Below are 12,768 nucleotides of genomic sequence, written 5' to 3'. Positions count from 1 at the left end.
AATAGTATCCATTCTTCAGTGTCGTGGGCAGGAGCAAAGGGTTGTTTACCAATGAGGTAGCCCTTACTATCCCAAAAAAGATTTTTTATTTATTTTATGGATCATGCTAATATATAGCATATGTGCTCTTATAACATATATTAAAGATTTCGCAAATAGTAATTAGTATATGTGCTCTTATGACATATATTAAAGATTCTAAAAATAGTAATTATATCTTAAAAAAAATAAAAATACATGATTTTTAATACCAAATTTATATATTTAATCATTTGATGTGCTCTTATACATATATTAAAGATATCACAAAATAGTAATTATGTAACATATATAATAGCATATGTGCTCCTATTATATATATTAAAGATTCCACAAATAGTAATTATATTTTGAAAAAATAAAAATACACAGTTTTCAATACCAAATTTATAAATTTAATTACTTGATAAGTGTCCTAGAAATATATGTTAATGTTTTTCTATTTTTATGTTTAACTACTTTTAAAAATATATATCCAATTACCCCGAGTAATTTTACTGATTCAACTAAGAAGATATAACAAAAACACCAAATTTATTAGTCCATTATCAACTTCAACAGATAAGATCCCTTAGTCAATATTATTATAATATTAGAATTATAAAATATTGTTATAGCTTTAGTTTTTAAAATTTCTGCACAAGAACCAAAAACATAAAAGAAATCAACCGAGAGGTGTTGCTATACCCGTACTCCACTGAGACTCTCGATTACAGGAGTAAGTGTGCATCCCCTCGTCTTACTCTCTCGCAAGTCACAACTAAATGAATATTGATGATTTTTTTAAGGTGAAGTTAACGTATACTTTTAGGGGGAGATCGGTTCTAGGAAGAAACTTAGAAGAGATAAACATATGAGAGATAATATAAGAAGAGAGAAAGAGGTAAAAATAAGAAAGATTTAGTATTATTTGGTATAAAAGAAAAAAAAAGAGAGAAATAGAAGAGAAAAAATGTATGTAATTTATGAAAAGACAAAAATATTATATATTTAATTTTAACTTTTTTACAAAATTAAATAATTAATTACATTATTTTAATATGATATATTTATTTATTTAAAGTGATTTATACAAACTATTCAAGTAATTAAATTACTCAATTAATAATTATTACAAAACAAGAGACATCGTTAAAAAAATTACGCTCAAAACTAGTGCAGATTGCAATGCAAATAATAAAAGAAATACATTATATAATATACTAGTCAATTAATTTCAAAATAATAGAAAATGTAAAAAAAATTATATACAAAACAAGTGCAAATTATAACGCAAATTAAAAAGAATTACATTATATATTATGAAAAAGGTGTAGAGTGTGTGGTCATAATTGGGGAGAATAAGAAAAGTGTTGGTTTCGCTCTAATTTAGTCTTTCGTCTCTTTCTCTAGAAGAAGTGTAGCATTTCTCTCGTTACTCTTACTCTCTCGCTTATTTTTTCGCTTATTTTTTCTCTAGCTCTTATTTCACATGTTCTAATCAAAGAGTTACAATATTTTAAAATAAAGATTTAAATATATTTTTTATTCTTCTATTTTACTAAAAATAAAATTTTAGTTCTTTTATTTTTAAAATTAATTTTTTGGTCTCTTTGTTAATTAATTGTTGGAATTTTTTAATTATGAAACACTCTCATTAATAATGTGATATTTTTTATTTGGATAAAATAATTTATATGTCATTATCATATTAATTAATTTTATTATTATATTTTTTTTATTTTAAAATATTAAAAAAAAATTAAATTATTGTTGGATAAAATAAATAAATTTTAAATATTTTTTATAAATATTTTGAATTTTTATAATATATAAATATTAAATAAATAAAAATATGTAATAAAATAACATAATGAAATATCTAAAATAAAATTTTAAATACTTTAAAATTTTAATTTATTAAAAAAATTTAAACAAAATAACTAATTTTAAATATTTTAGATTTTAAAATTAAATATGTTAATATATAAATAAAATTATTATCAACAATTAAGTGTCACGCATTAACGAGAATGTCATACCATTAAAAATGGTGGAAGACAAAAAAAATTCAAGAATCAGTTAATATAAAACCAAAAAATCAATTTTATAATAACAAGATTAAACTCATTTTTAATAAAATAGATGAACTAAAATTATAATTAAACTAAAAATAAAAAAGAAAACAAAAATGTTATAATTTAATTGGAAACACATAAAAAAAATTATATAATAGTATAAAATATGTAAACACATACGAAAATTTAATTGGAAAATATTAAAGTGTATCCAATTCTGTGAGTATAAAATGTTTTAGTTTATGTACTCTCCAAATTTATTACTATTTTATTACTTACGAATTAATGTATTTTTTTTACATAAATATTTATTGTATATGAATTTGTCTGACTTAGAGGCGGGAAAGGCACCCTACCTTTCACTCATTTTGTGTCATTGGATTAATCAGATGCTTAAGAAAGAGCCACGTGGCCTTATTATTTTTAAACTAAAAGCATCAGCCTTTTCCACTCTTTCTTCATCAAGTTCACGTAGAACCTTTCATTTCCATGGCATCTTCATTCCCCCACACCTATGTCCACTGACCGCCGCCGCGCGCCGCTATTGTCTCGTGGCCTAAACAGAAGTTCAAGAAGAAGAAAAACGCAAGCTCTAAACACTTTGCTTCCATGGCATCGATCCAATTTGGCTTCGCAACGTCCAATCCGTGTCGAAAAATTCAGAAATCCGTATGTGGCTTTTCGGATCCAGATACCAATTTCACATCTGAATCAACACCTATTGATTTGGTTTCGGTGAACACAGAAAATTTGGGGGATTTCACTATCTCCTTTACAGAACAATTTTCTAGGTATGGTCAATTTCTCAATTATTCAATTTCAGCTTAGTGTTTTTATGGAAATCCATTGAAGAATGACAAATTGTAATAATTTAAAAGTTCCCAAATTTGAATTTTAGGGTTTGTGGTTCTCAAATTTTGATTTGTGATGAATCCTCAATTTTTATATGAATAGTTATTGTTATATGTTAGTTATTGTTATAGTGTATGTTAATTTTCACCATTTGATTACTTTTTTCTGTTTGGATTTATAAAAAAAGTTCATTTTTTTTGCAGCTTCCTCTATTTCTTCTTAAGACTGCACAAGGCCATCCTATAGTAAGTAACCAACATCTGTTTCTCTATTTTACCTTTTTGTATTGTTCTTATTAATAATACTGAAAATATAACATGAGAATGGCAATGAGGTGGTTGGTTGTTTCCATATGTTCTCCTCGATTATGTTGTATTTGTAAGTGCTTTGAATGCACTAAAACGTCTTGAATGTCTATCATCCTCTAGTTTTATATTATTTACTAGTTACTTTAGCTGAATTATGTTTGATATTTGATGGTCCTGCTAGAGACTAGGTGTGACTTATTCCACATGGAATAAGACAAACATCAGAAAGCAAAGTTCAAGTCCATAAGCAATTAGTAAGCAAATTGGAAGTCATAATCCTCATTTTTGGTCGGCTTTTAAAAGGATTGCTGGTGTAAATAATGTTAAATTTCTAATATGCTGAACAAACTTCCATTTTTATTTTGCAGATCCTGGTGCAAGTGCTGATCTAGCTGTGGTGTTGATGCAAGAAGGATTAGCCCATATCCTCCTTATTGGTAAAAGGTATTAGTAACTTTCATTAAATAGTTTTCATTTCATATATATATATATATATTTAATTTTTCACATATATATCTGTTATACTGACTTTTGTACATGATTCTTTGAATCAATACTTGGGTGTCTATATCCAGATTTGGTTGGGTAACATTCAATTTCATGGGAATATTATTGGCATATTGGAAGATCTAATTAGTTTCACACACGAGTATGGGTTTAGTCAGAAGCCAATTTCTAAAAGGTTGGACCCTTTTACTTGTTATTAGAATGTTTTGACCAAACTAATACACATTTTTTGGTCCATATATATATGGAATAATAAATCTTCAAAGAAGAAAGAGTAAAGAACTGTTTTTTTTTCTTTCTCTTTCTTATTTTGGGTGGAGACGTGTGATTTGAAGTGCCTAATATTTTAATAAATGTCACTTTTTGCACTATGAAATTATTTTTGGTTTACATTAAGACTTGAAATGACAATTTTGTTGTTAAAAGTTGTACTCATTCTAATCATCCCCATAACTTGGATGCTAAAAAGTAGTATAATATAGGTTGTATCTGGGGTGATTAAAATTTATACACAACTGCAGATTCTTGGAAATACCAGGTTATACACAACTGCATATTGATCATGAGGACCATGCTGCCGAGTTTCTGAATTTATACACAATTGCAGATTCTGCCCACAAAAGGCTTCATCCAAAGAGTTGATAACACAAGCAAAAAGACATCAACACTGCTCAAAAGAATTTGATACTTAGAATTCAAGATTGATTATAGGAATTTTGTAAAGTAGAGATAGGATATATTTGATACTGAATTCAACACCGCTTGTTCTATTGTAAAATATTTTTAAATATAATGAATTGAGTATCTTTGTTTCACTACATTTTTCTTGTCAAATTAATTAAATGATTCATATAAAGCAAAATAGATTTGCACAAAAACACAATAACGCAACAATGATATTCTATGAATATTAAAGCAAAATTATGCAGGATACACAATATAAAGCAAAATAGATATGGAACATATGTGGTACATCTTCTAATTCTTTACGCAACATATCACTATGAACTAAATGCTTACAACTCTAGTAACATCATTAATATATCAAAAGTATTACTCCTAATCAGTCACTCCCAATCAGTCACTCTCAATCAGTCACTCCCAATCAGTATAATGTTGGAACGTTTGTCTCATCAAGGGGTGCCTACATAATAATAAAAACTAATTAACATTATGATAGATTTAAAAGAAAGTATTCTCCATTTTAAAACACAAATAAAATTACAATCAACAATGTTGTGAAACTGAACTGATCCTTTTGTGTTTGTGGGGGCTCATAAGTTGGAGGTGCTGAACAAGATACTTCGTCGAGCATGTGACTTTCTCCAAGTTTATCCTAAAATTATTTTTTAAATTAAAACAAAGCATAATGCATGTAAAATTAAAAAATTGATCCATATATTAACTTATATACCTGAGCTTTTTTCCTTCTAGACGGAGCTTTTTTCTTTTCAATAAAACTCTTAGGACGCTTATGCATGTGTCTCTTTAAGTTAGGCCGTTTCTTGAACCCCGTTGGTTGCATAACATTATTACTCACAAATGTCGGGTTCTCATTAATTTCATTGTCTATGACTTGTAAGCGACATTCCTTTATTTTCTTACACATGACATCTACATAGTTATCAACAATCTTAAGGTGTTCTTCACAAGGCGATGCCTCGGCCGCCACTCTAATAAATTTAGAGACAACTTGTCTAAACTTCCGTGTTCGAGATAACTTTGGATCTCCTTCAACCTCTTTTCCCCTAAAATCGTGCACAATGCCACAACGAGCTTCTCTTGTCCACCTTCTTAAAATATACTTCTCAGGAATGACTTTCACATCATTTGCTTCAAACACTTTCAACACATGTGAACAAAGTATGCCAAATGTCTCAAACTTTCGACAACTACAAGTAATAGAGGTTGAAGCACGATCGAATGACACTCTCCAAAATCCTTCATGGTTAACCATAGTTATGACATATTCACATAAAGAGTGAGACTCATTTCTCTCTAATATCGATAAAGCTAAGAATAACTTAAACTCGTTTTGAAACAACTCAAATACAACGTGCGTGTACACATATCTCATTTGTATCAATATTGGTGACAACTCGTATCTTAACCTTGCAAGCTTATGTGAGGACTCATACTCATAACTCAACTCGTTGCTTCTCTTCTCCTCAACAACTCGTTCAAAGTGCTTGAAAAATTGTATAATATCCACATTGGGTTTCATACCAGATTTGAAGTGAGCATTCAAGCTTTCACTGAGTTGGGTACTCCGCATGCCAAGAGTGAACGCTTCCTTCATGTAACAAGCAGCCCATTTTTTTTTAATAGCATAAACTGATTTGATCCAATTATTTTCATGAACATCATATTGGTTGATCAAGTTTGTCCAAGCAGTCTCAAAATCTGCTTCAACGTCAATATCATACATGCATTTCTTGAAATCTCTTAAAAGATAACTTCCTCCCTTCATCAAGTTCCCAAGGTGTTTAATTTCATTTTGCAACAAGTGCCATGTGCATAAACCATGGTGAGTTTCAGGCATGACTTTAGCTAGTGCCCTAGCCATTGCTTGATCTTGATCAGTGAAAACAGTTTTTGGTTTTTTATGGTTGTGTGCTTGTAAGAATGTATCAAACAACCACTTAAATGACTCAATTGTCTCATCATACAATAGTGCTACACCGAAAATGATTGAACTCCTATAGTGGTTGAAACCGGAAAACAAAGCAAGCGGTCTATTAACATGATTGGTACAATATGTAGTGTCCAATGACACAACGTCACCAAAATACCCGTAATCCAACACCATATTTGCATCACACCAAAACACATTTGTGATTTGTTCTTCTATATCCATTTGGTATGCGTGAAAAAAAGACGGATTTTCCAACAATTGTCGTTGAAAATATTGTGAAAGACAACCAACATCTCCGTACATCATACTTCTTTGTCTTCTTGCACTGAGGTAATTTTTCACATCCAACCGTGTAAATCCAAGATTTGCTCTGTTTCCTGCATGTGTGCTCATAAGTTGAAATGTTGACTTTTGCCTTAATCCAGAATCATCAGCCAAATCAATCTCATATGCTTGGACTTCAGTTATCTTCCTATGTGATGCAAGCATGTGTGTTGTCTCTGGAAGTTGTAGAGGATGGTTATGATCCTCTACAAATTCATGGATGACAAAATTTCCATTTTTGCATACAAGTGAAATTCTTGCTTTGCAATCCGTTCTAGTCTCGGCTCTATGGATGTTAACAAAAACATCTCTCTTGTCTATCTTTCGTACCCCTTCCTTGGAACAAACAAACCTACAAGATGATATAGTGTCGTCTTTATTCTTGTTCGCATAACGTTTTCTAACTCCAAAACCAGCATGGACACTGTATGTAAGCCAAAATTGATAAGCCACATCTATATTATCAAATTTCATACCAACCCGTGGCTTCCAATCAACATTTGAAGATGACATATTTGATCAAACTTTCCAAATGAAGTAACCTAAAAATTTAATAAAATAATTAAATGAAAGAAAAAGTATGGAATAATGAATGAACCATGCATTGCTCTGGTTTGCAGGTATCACAACTTCAAAGTAAAAAAAACAAGTATAACAACTTAAAATAGCTCTACAAAAATAATTTGGCATACGGTGGTCAGTGGATAGAGGTGTGGGGGAATGAAGATGCCATGGAAATGAAGAGTTCTAAGTGAACTTGAGGAAGAAAGAGTGGAAAAGGCTGATGCTTTTAGTTTAAAAATAATAAGGCCACGTGGCTCTTTCTGAAGCATCTGATTAATCCAATGGCACAAAATGGGTGAAAGGTAGGGTGCCTTTCCCGCCTCTAAGTCAGAGAATCCTTTTCCATTTCTCTCGTTACTCTTACTCTCTCGCTTATTTTTTCTCTAGCTCTTATTTCACATGTTCTAATCAAAGAGTTACAATATTTAATAAAAATAAATATTTAAATATATTTTTTATTCTTCTATTTTACTACAAATAAAATTTTAGTTCTTTTATTTTTAAAATTAATTTTTTGGTCTCTTTGTTAATTAATTGTTGGAATTTTTTTAATTATGAAACACTCTCATTAATAACGTGATATTTTTTATTTGGATAAAATAATTTATATGTCATTATCATATTAATTAATTTTATTATTATATTTATTTTTATTTTAAAATATTAAAAAAAATAAATTTAAATTATTGTTGGATAAAATAAATACATTTTAAATATTTTTTATAAATATTTTGAATTTTTATAATATATAAATATTAAATAAATAAAAATATGTAATAAAATAACATAATGAAATATCTAAAATAAAATTTTAAATACTTTAAAATTTTAATTTATTAAAAAAATTTAAACAAAATAACTAATTTTAAATATTTTAGATTTTAAAATTAAATATGTTAATGTATAAATAAAATTATTATCAACAATTAAGTGACACGCATTAATGAGAATGTCATACCATTAAAAATGGTGGAAGACAAAAAAAATTCAAGAATCAGTTAATATAAAACCAAAAAATCAATTTTATAATAACAAGACTAAACTCATTTTTAATAAAATAGATGAACTAAAATTATAATTAAACTAAAAATAAAAAAGAAAACAAAAATGTTATAATTTAATTGGAAACACATAAAAAAAATTATATAATAGTATAAAATATGTAAACACATACGAAAATTTAATTGGAAAATATTAAAGTGTATCCAATTCTGTGAATATAAAATGTTTTAGTTTATGTACTCTCCAAATTTATTACTATTTTATTACTTACGAATTAATGTATTTTTTTTACATAAATATTTATTGTATATGAATTTGTCTCCTCTAATTAAAATTTTTCGAGATGGGTTATATTTTTTTTCGGTTCCTTAAAAAAGACATTTATTAGTATTTTACTTTTTACAAATGTTTTAGTGGTTTATATTGAAAGAGACATTATTAATTAGGCTAGTATGGAGTTAATTATGGATAAATTTAGCTTTTTAAAACATCTTCAAGCTCATCTTTATCAAATAACTATTATTATATTTCCTTTATCGCTGCTTTAATACATATTTTATGTAAGTAATTGTATTTTATATATTTCATTATTGATTAAACATTTTGATGAGTTTTAACACAATTGTGATTTTTGTTTTGGTTAAATTTAATATATATTAATTTAAAAAAAATTATATTTGAGCTCTTCGTAATTTTAAATTACATATGTGGTCTGTTAATTTAATTTCAGGTAACGTTTTAATTTTTTATCTTTTTTTTTTCTTGAGTTGGTCCTTATTTTAATTTTAAGTGACAATTTGATATTTTATGTTTTAAAATTTCAACAATATTATTCTTTTTTATACAAAAATTCAAAAAAATCATCAAAATTTTCAACCAAAATCCATAAAATTAATAATCATCTTCAATACAATGCAAATTTTTTCAAATCCATAACTCAAATATTCAAATACACTCATATTTTCATCTCCAACAATATCAAATAAAGAATGAAAATATGAGTTTATTTCATGATTTAAGTTATGAATTTGATTAAATTTGTATTTAATTAAAGATGATAATGAATTTTACAGGTTTTGTTTGAAAAATTTGATGATTTTTTTGAATTTTTGTAAAAAAAAGAACAACATTGTTGACATTTTAAAACATAAAATATCAAATTGTCACTTAAAATTAAATTAAAGGACCACAAATATAATTTAATTTAATTTTTACTATAACTTTGTCGTTAGGGCGTGCACACAATCACGTGAATAGTTACCAAAGAGGAGAGATTCTCACTCCTCATTTGGCTTCTCCAAAAGTTGATTAGAATATGCTCTTGAACAACCAACCAAATATATGTCTGCATTCGATGGAGATGTCTCCAAATCCACATTTTGGAATTTAAAGAAAAATAAAACTTAACTACGTTGAATGGATGTAACTTAATTTTATTATAGTGCGTTGGAATTCCGTTTCATTTTAATTCGTTCCTCCATTAATCTATCTAAATCAAGACGATCCAACTTATATAAGTGTGATTGAAATTCTCGCCCAACGTACTTTTCGATGAATTGAGTGATTGATCTATCAAATAGTATTTGAGGATCATTCATATATAATTTAAATATATTAAATATACTATTTTTTTAATATATGTGAAAATAACAAACATCCTGTAATAAGAGATGGAGTTGGGAAAATAGTATCAAACAAATTGTTAAGTTAATTTAATTTAGAAGATTAAAGCTATTTTTTGGGTTTAAAATCACCCATCTAACTTTTTATATTCTCTTTTTAATTAAATAAGTGTTTTTTACACATATATTTAATTTTTCCGTCTTAGTGCGCGTTTGATTTTTTGTTTTGTAGCGGTGTTCATTTGGTTCAAATTGATAGATTAACTTCGATTAAGTACATACTCAAATTCAATCAATGATTTTAACGTATTCGATATTACAACTCTGAGGCATGTGTATTATAAAAACTTTGATTTGTCATATTTGTAAGTTTTATCACAATTGTGGACATTATGTCGTTGTATGTTATTAATCTGGGTACTGTGAATTTGTTCATAGATGTATCTTTTTTATTTTAACAATGAATTGTTGATTGGGGTAGTTGTAATTTTTACCAATTTAAATGAAAGAATGCGTTTTTTCTAAAAAAATAAAACAAATTATTAAGTTCTTTTCAATTTCAACTAATCTAATGTGAAATGTTGTCCCACACAATGTAAGGATCGTTAAGATTACTATCATTACATAAGACTTTCAAAGGTTATCCTTTTTTGTTCGCATTACATCACAACCTACAAGTTATTCCTACCTCGAACAACACACGATATTGAATATGTGCAATCCTAAAACTACAAACTAATGAAGTTATTATGTGTGTTACCGTTGGGTCAAGTCGGTTAATTTATATTTCAATATGAGTTTTTATTTTTAAATAAACTAAAAAATCGAATTTAAAATCTGAATTATCTAATCTCAATCAAACAGATGACAATGTAAATGTATAGATTGCATATTTCATAAAATTCAAAATCAAATTTTACTTTCTATATATAATATTTTGGTACCAAACACATAAAACATTGTGAGTTTGAACTCTAAATTTTGAAGATCATTATTGGAAAGGCAAGAAATTTGATGACTTAGCATTAGAGAAGATGCTACAACAAAGTAAATTAAAATGAAACAATAAATATTTCTCTATGGTTTGTCTCCGTGTAATATATGACCTAAAAAGTCTTTCATATTATTTTCAGATGACCCTCCACTTGCAATTGCACTTTGGCATATTTGTTGAAGATCTCTTGCTCTTTTCCTCATATCCTTCCTTTCATCACAATCCAAATCCATAAACCTTCTAACAAGCCTAGCAATTTCATCTCTTGTTATCAAAACATCCTCTTTAACCTCCTTTTCCACCCTCCACCCAACTTTCCAATCCTCTACTATATACTTACTATTCAAAGGTTGGTCCATCATTATTGGAAATGTAAGAAAAGGCACACCACAAAACAAACCTTCTCTAGTTGAATTCCAACCACAATGTGACCAAAAACCCCCTATAGCACTATGCATCAATACTCTCAATTGGTCACACCATGGCAAAACTAACCCTTTATCCCCACAAATCTTTTTCATTTTTGAACCCTCACCACGCATTACCCACAAGAAACTCACACCACTATCACGCAACCCATTTGCAATTTCATCGATTTGTTCACTTGAAACCGAAAGAAAACTCCCTTGTGAGACATATAGAACAGAGTCAAAGGGTTGACTATCTAGCCAATTTATATAATCATGGTTAACATGGTTGTTACCAAAATAAGGTATGGTAGGGCCAATTGTATACATTGGTATAGATAGTTCTTTTCTTAAAAAATCAACTGCTTGAGGCTCAAGCTCATATATGGAAGGGAATAATAAATATTGTGCTTTGTTAACCCATAGTATGGTATTCAAGGCTAATTGTAACAATCTACGGCTACGCCAGCTTGCATCGTTAAGTGGAAAATCTACCAAACGAATTGATGAATTTCCAGGAATGTAATCCACACGTTTGTCACCATCTTCTGTTGCAATTGCAACCATTGAAACAACACAAAAAATTAAAAAATCGTGTTTACCATTGTATTAATTTCGGGAAATAATTATTTAAACTAAAAGAGACATACTATGTACAAAAATCAAGAAAATAATGAAATTATATATATTTGGAATGAAGGTTTTTAAAGTTGCATTATAATGAAATTATTTGTTTAAAAAATAATGAATCTAAAATAAACAAATTCTACCATGATAATTTTGGATAGGTGGACAGTGGTTCAAAACTTCAATGATGTAGTACGTTGTCTTATGAAAATGACAGTTTATTGTTGTCCGTTTCATAAATTATAGAAAAATAAATACGTATCTCTTAAAATACAACTAGTCAAGTCATCATCTCAATTAAAAAAATAAAAGATAGAGAATTTCTACTTTTAAACAGTATAGTAAGCACTCACCCATGAGAAACTGTATATTGTGTTGGTCCACCAATAGGCCTCTATAATAATAACTAAAGATATATATATTTATTCTAAAAACGTGATGTGAAACCGGTTTCAAAAGAATACGTTTCTTAGGTGAGAAAATTAATAAAAAGTGTTATTTTATTTCTTTCTCATATACTTCATTTTTTTTTATTAAATCCATTTTTATTATTCCTAAATAAAAACAACTGAAAAATAAAATTTCATATTATCCTTTTCCTTTTTCTGACTCAAGATTATCTTGTTCCTCAAAAACATAACATCATGTTCAAACAAAAATTTATTAATATGCTGCGAAAAATGTTGTTTTAAGTCAGTTCTTTAATCAATCATGTTATTTGAAAAGTAACTGACCTGAAACGTTTACCGGGTAGTGACCATTTTGCTCCAGAAGATGATAGTGTTTAAGCACAAGGAAAAACGACACCGACATAGGCCAAAACGACGCAG

General features: G+C 28.0%; 2 protein-coding genes across 2 annotated transcripts in view; both read right to left on the bottom strand.

The window, feature by feature from the left end:
* Positions 1-4,868: 4,868 nt before the first annotated feature.
* On the bottom strand, positions 4,869-7,251 carry LOC101507984 (protein FAR1-RELATED SEQUENCE 5-like). The gene is made up of 4 exons (XM_004490633.2): positions 6,492-7,251; positions 5,178-6,422; positions 4,989-5,099; positions 4,869-4,907 (listed from the first exon to the last, which is right to left on the bottom strand). The coding sequence occupies exons 1-4, from the start codon at positions 7,233-7,235 to the stop codon at positions 4,869-4,871; spliced, it is 2,139 nt and encodes a 712-aa protein (XP_004490690.1). The 5' UTR covers positions 7,236-7,251.
* A 3,561-nt stretch (positions 7,252-10,812) lies between these two features.
* Positions 10,813-12,768, bottom strand: part of LOC101496046 (UDP-glycosyltransferase 87A1-like) — a 2,636-nt gene continuing 680 nt past the window's right edge. Inside the window, exons 2-3 of the mRNA XM_073365586.1 lie at positions 12,673-12,768; positions 10,813-11,859 (exon numbers count right to left, since the gene is read on the bottom strand). The exon at positions 12,673-12,768 is cut by the window's right edge and continues 23 nt beyond it. Coding sequence (XP_073221687.1) covers positions 10,988-11,859; positions 12,673-12,768 — 968 coding nt within the window. The 3' untranslated portion in view covers positions 10,813-10,987. The remainder of the gene's footprint in view (positions 11,860-12,672) is intronic.

Source organism: Cicer arietinum, chromosome 2, assembly GCF_000331145.2.
Source record: "Cicer arietinum cultivar CDC Frontier isolate Library 1 chromosome 2, Cicar.CDCFrontier_v2.0, whole genome shotgun sequence".
NCBI lineage: Eukaryota > Viridiplantae > Streptophyta > Magnoliopsida > Fabales > Fabaceae > Cicer > Cicer arietinum.
Note: the sequence above shows the minus strand (reverse complement) of the source record. Positions and strands in the feature narration are given on the sequence as shown.

What these genes read in the sequence shown, in the direction of transcription:
- LOC101507984 (XM_004490633.2), bottom strand. Translation starts at nt 7,235, where the DNA reads ATGTCATCTTCAAATGTTGATTGGAAGCCACGGGTTGGTATGAAATTT. An exon ending in CTAGAAGGAAAAAAGCTCAG is followed by an intron (nt 5,100 to 5,177) that starts GTATATAAGTTA and finishes AAATAATTTTAG; the next exon opens with GATAAACTTGGAGAAAGTCA. An exon ending in GTTTCACAACATTGTTGATT is followed by an intron (nt 4,908 to 4,988) that starts GTAATTTTATTT and finishes ATTATTATGTAG; the next exon opens with GCACCCCTTGATGAGACAAA.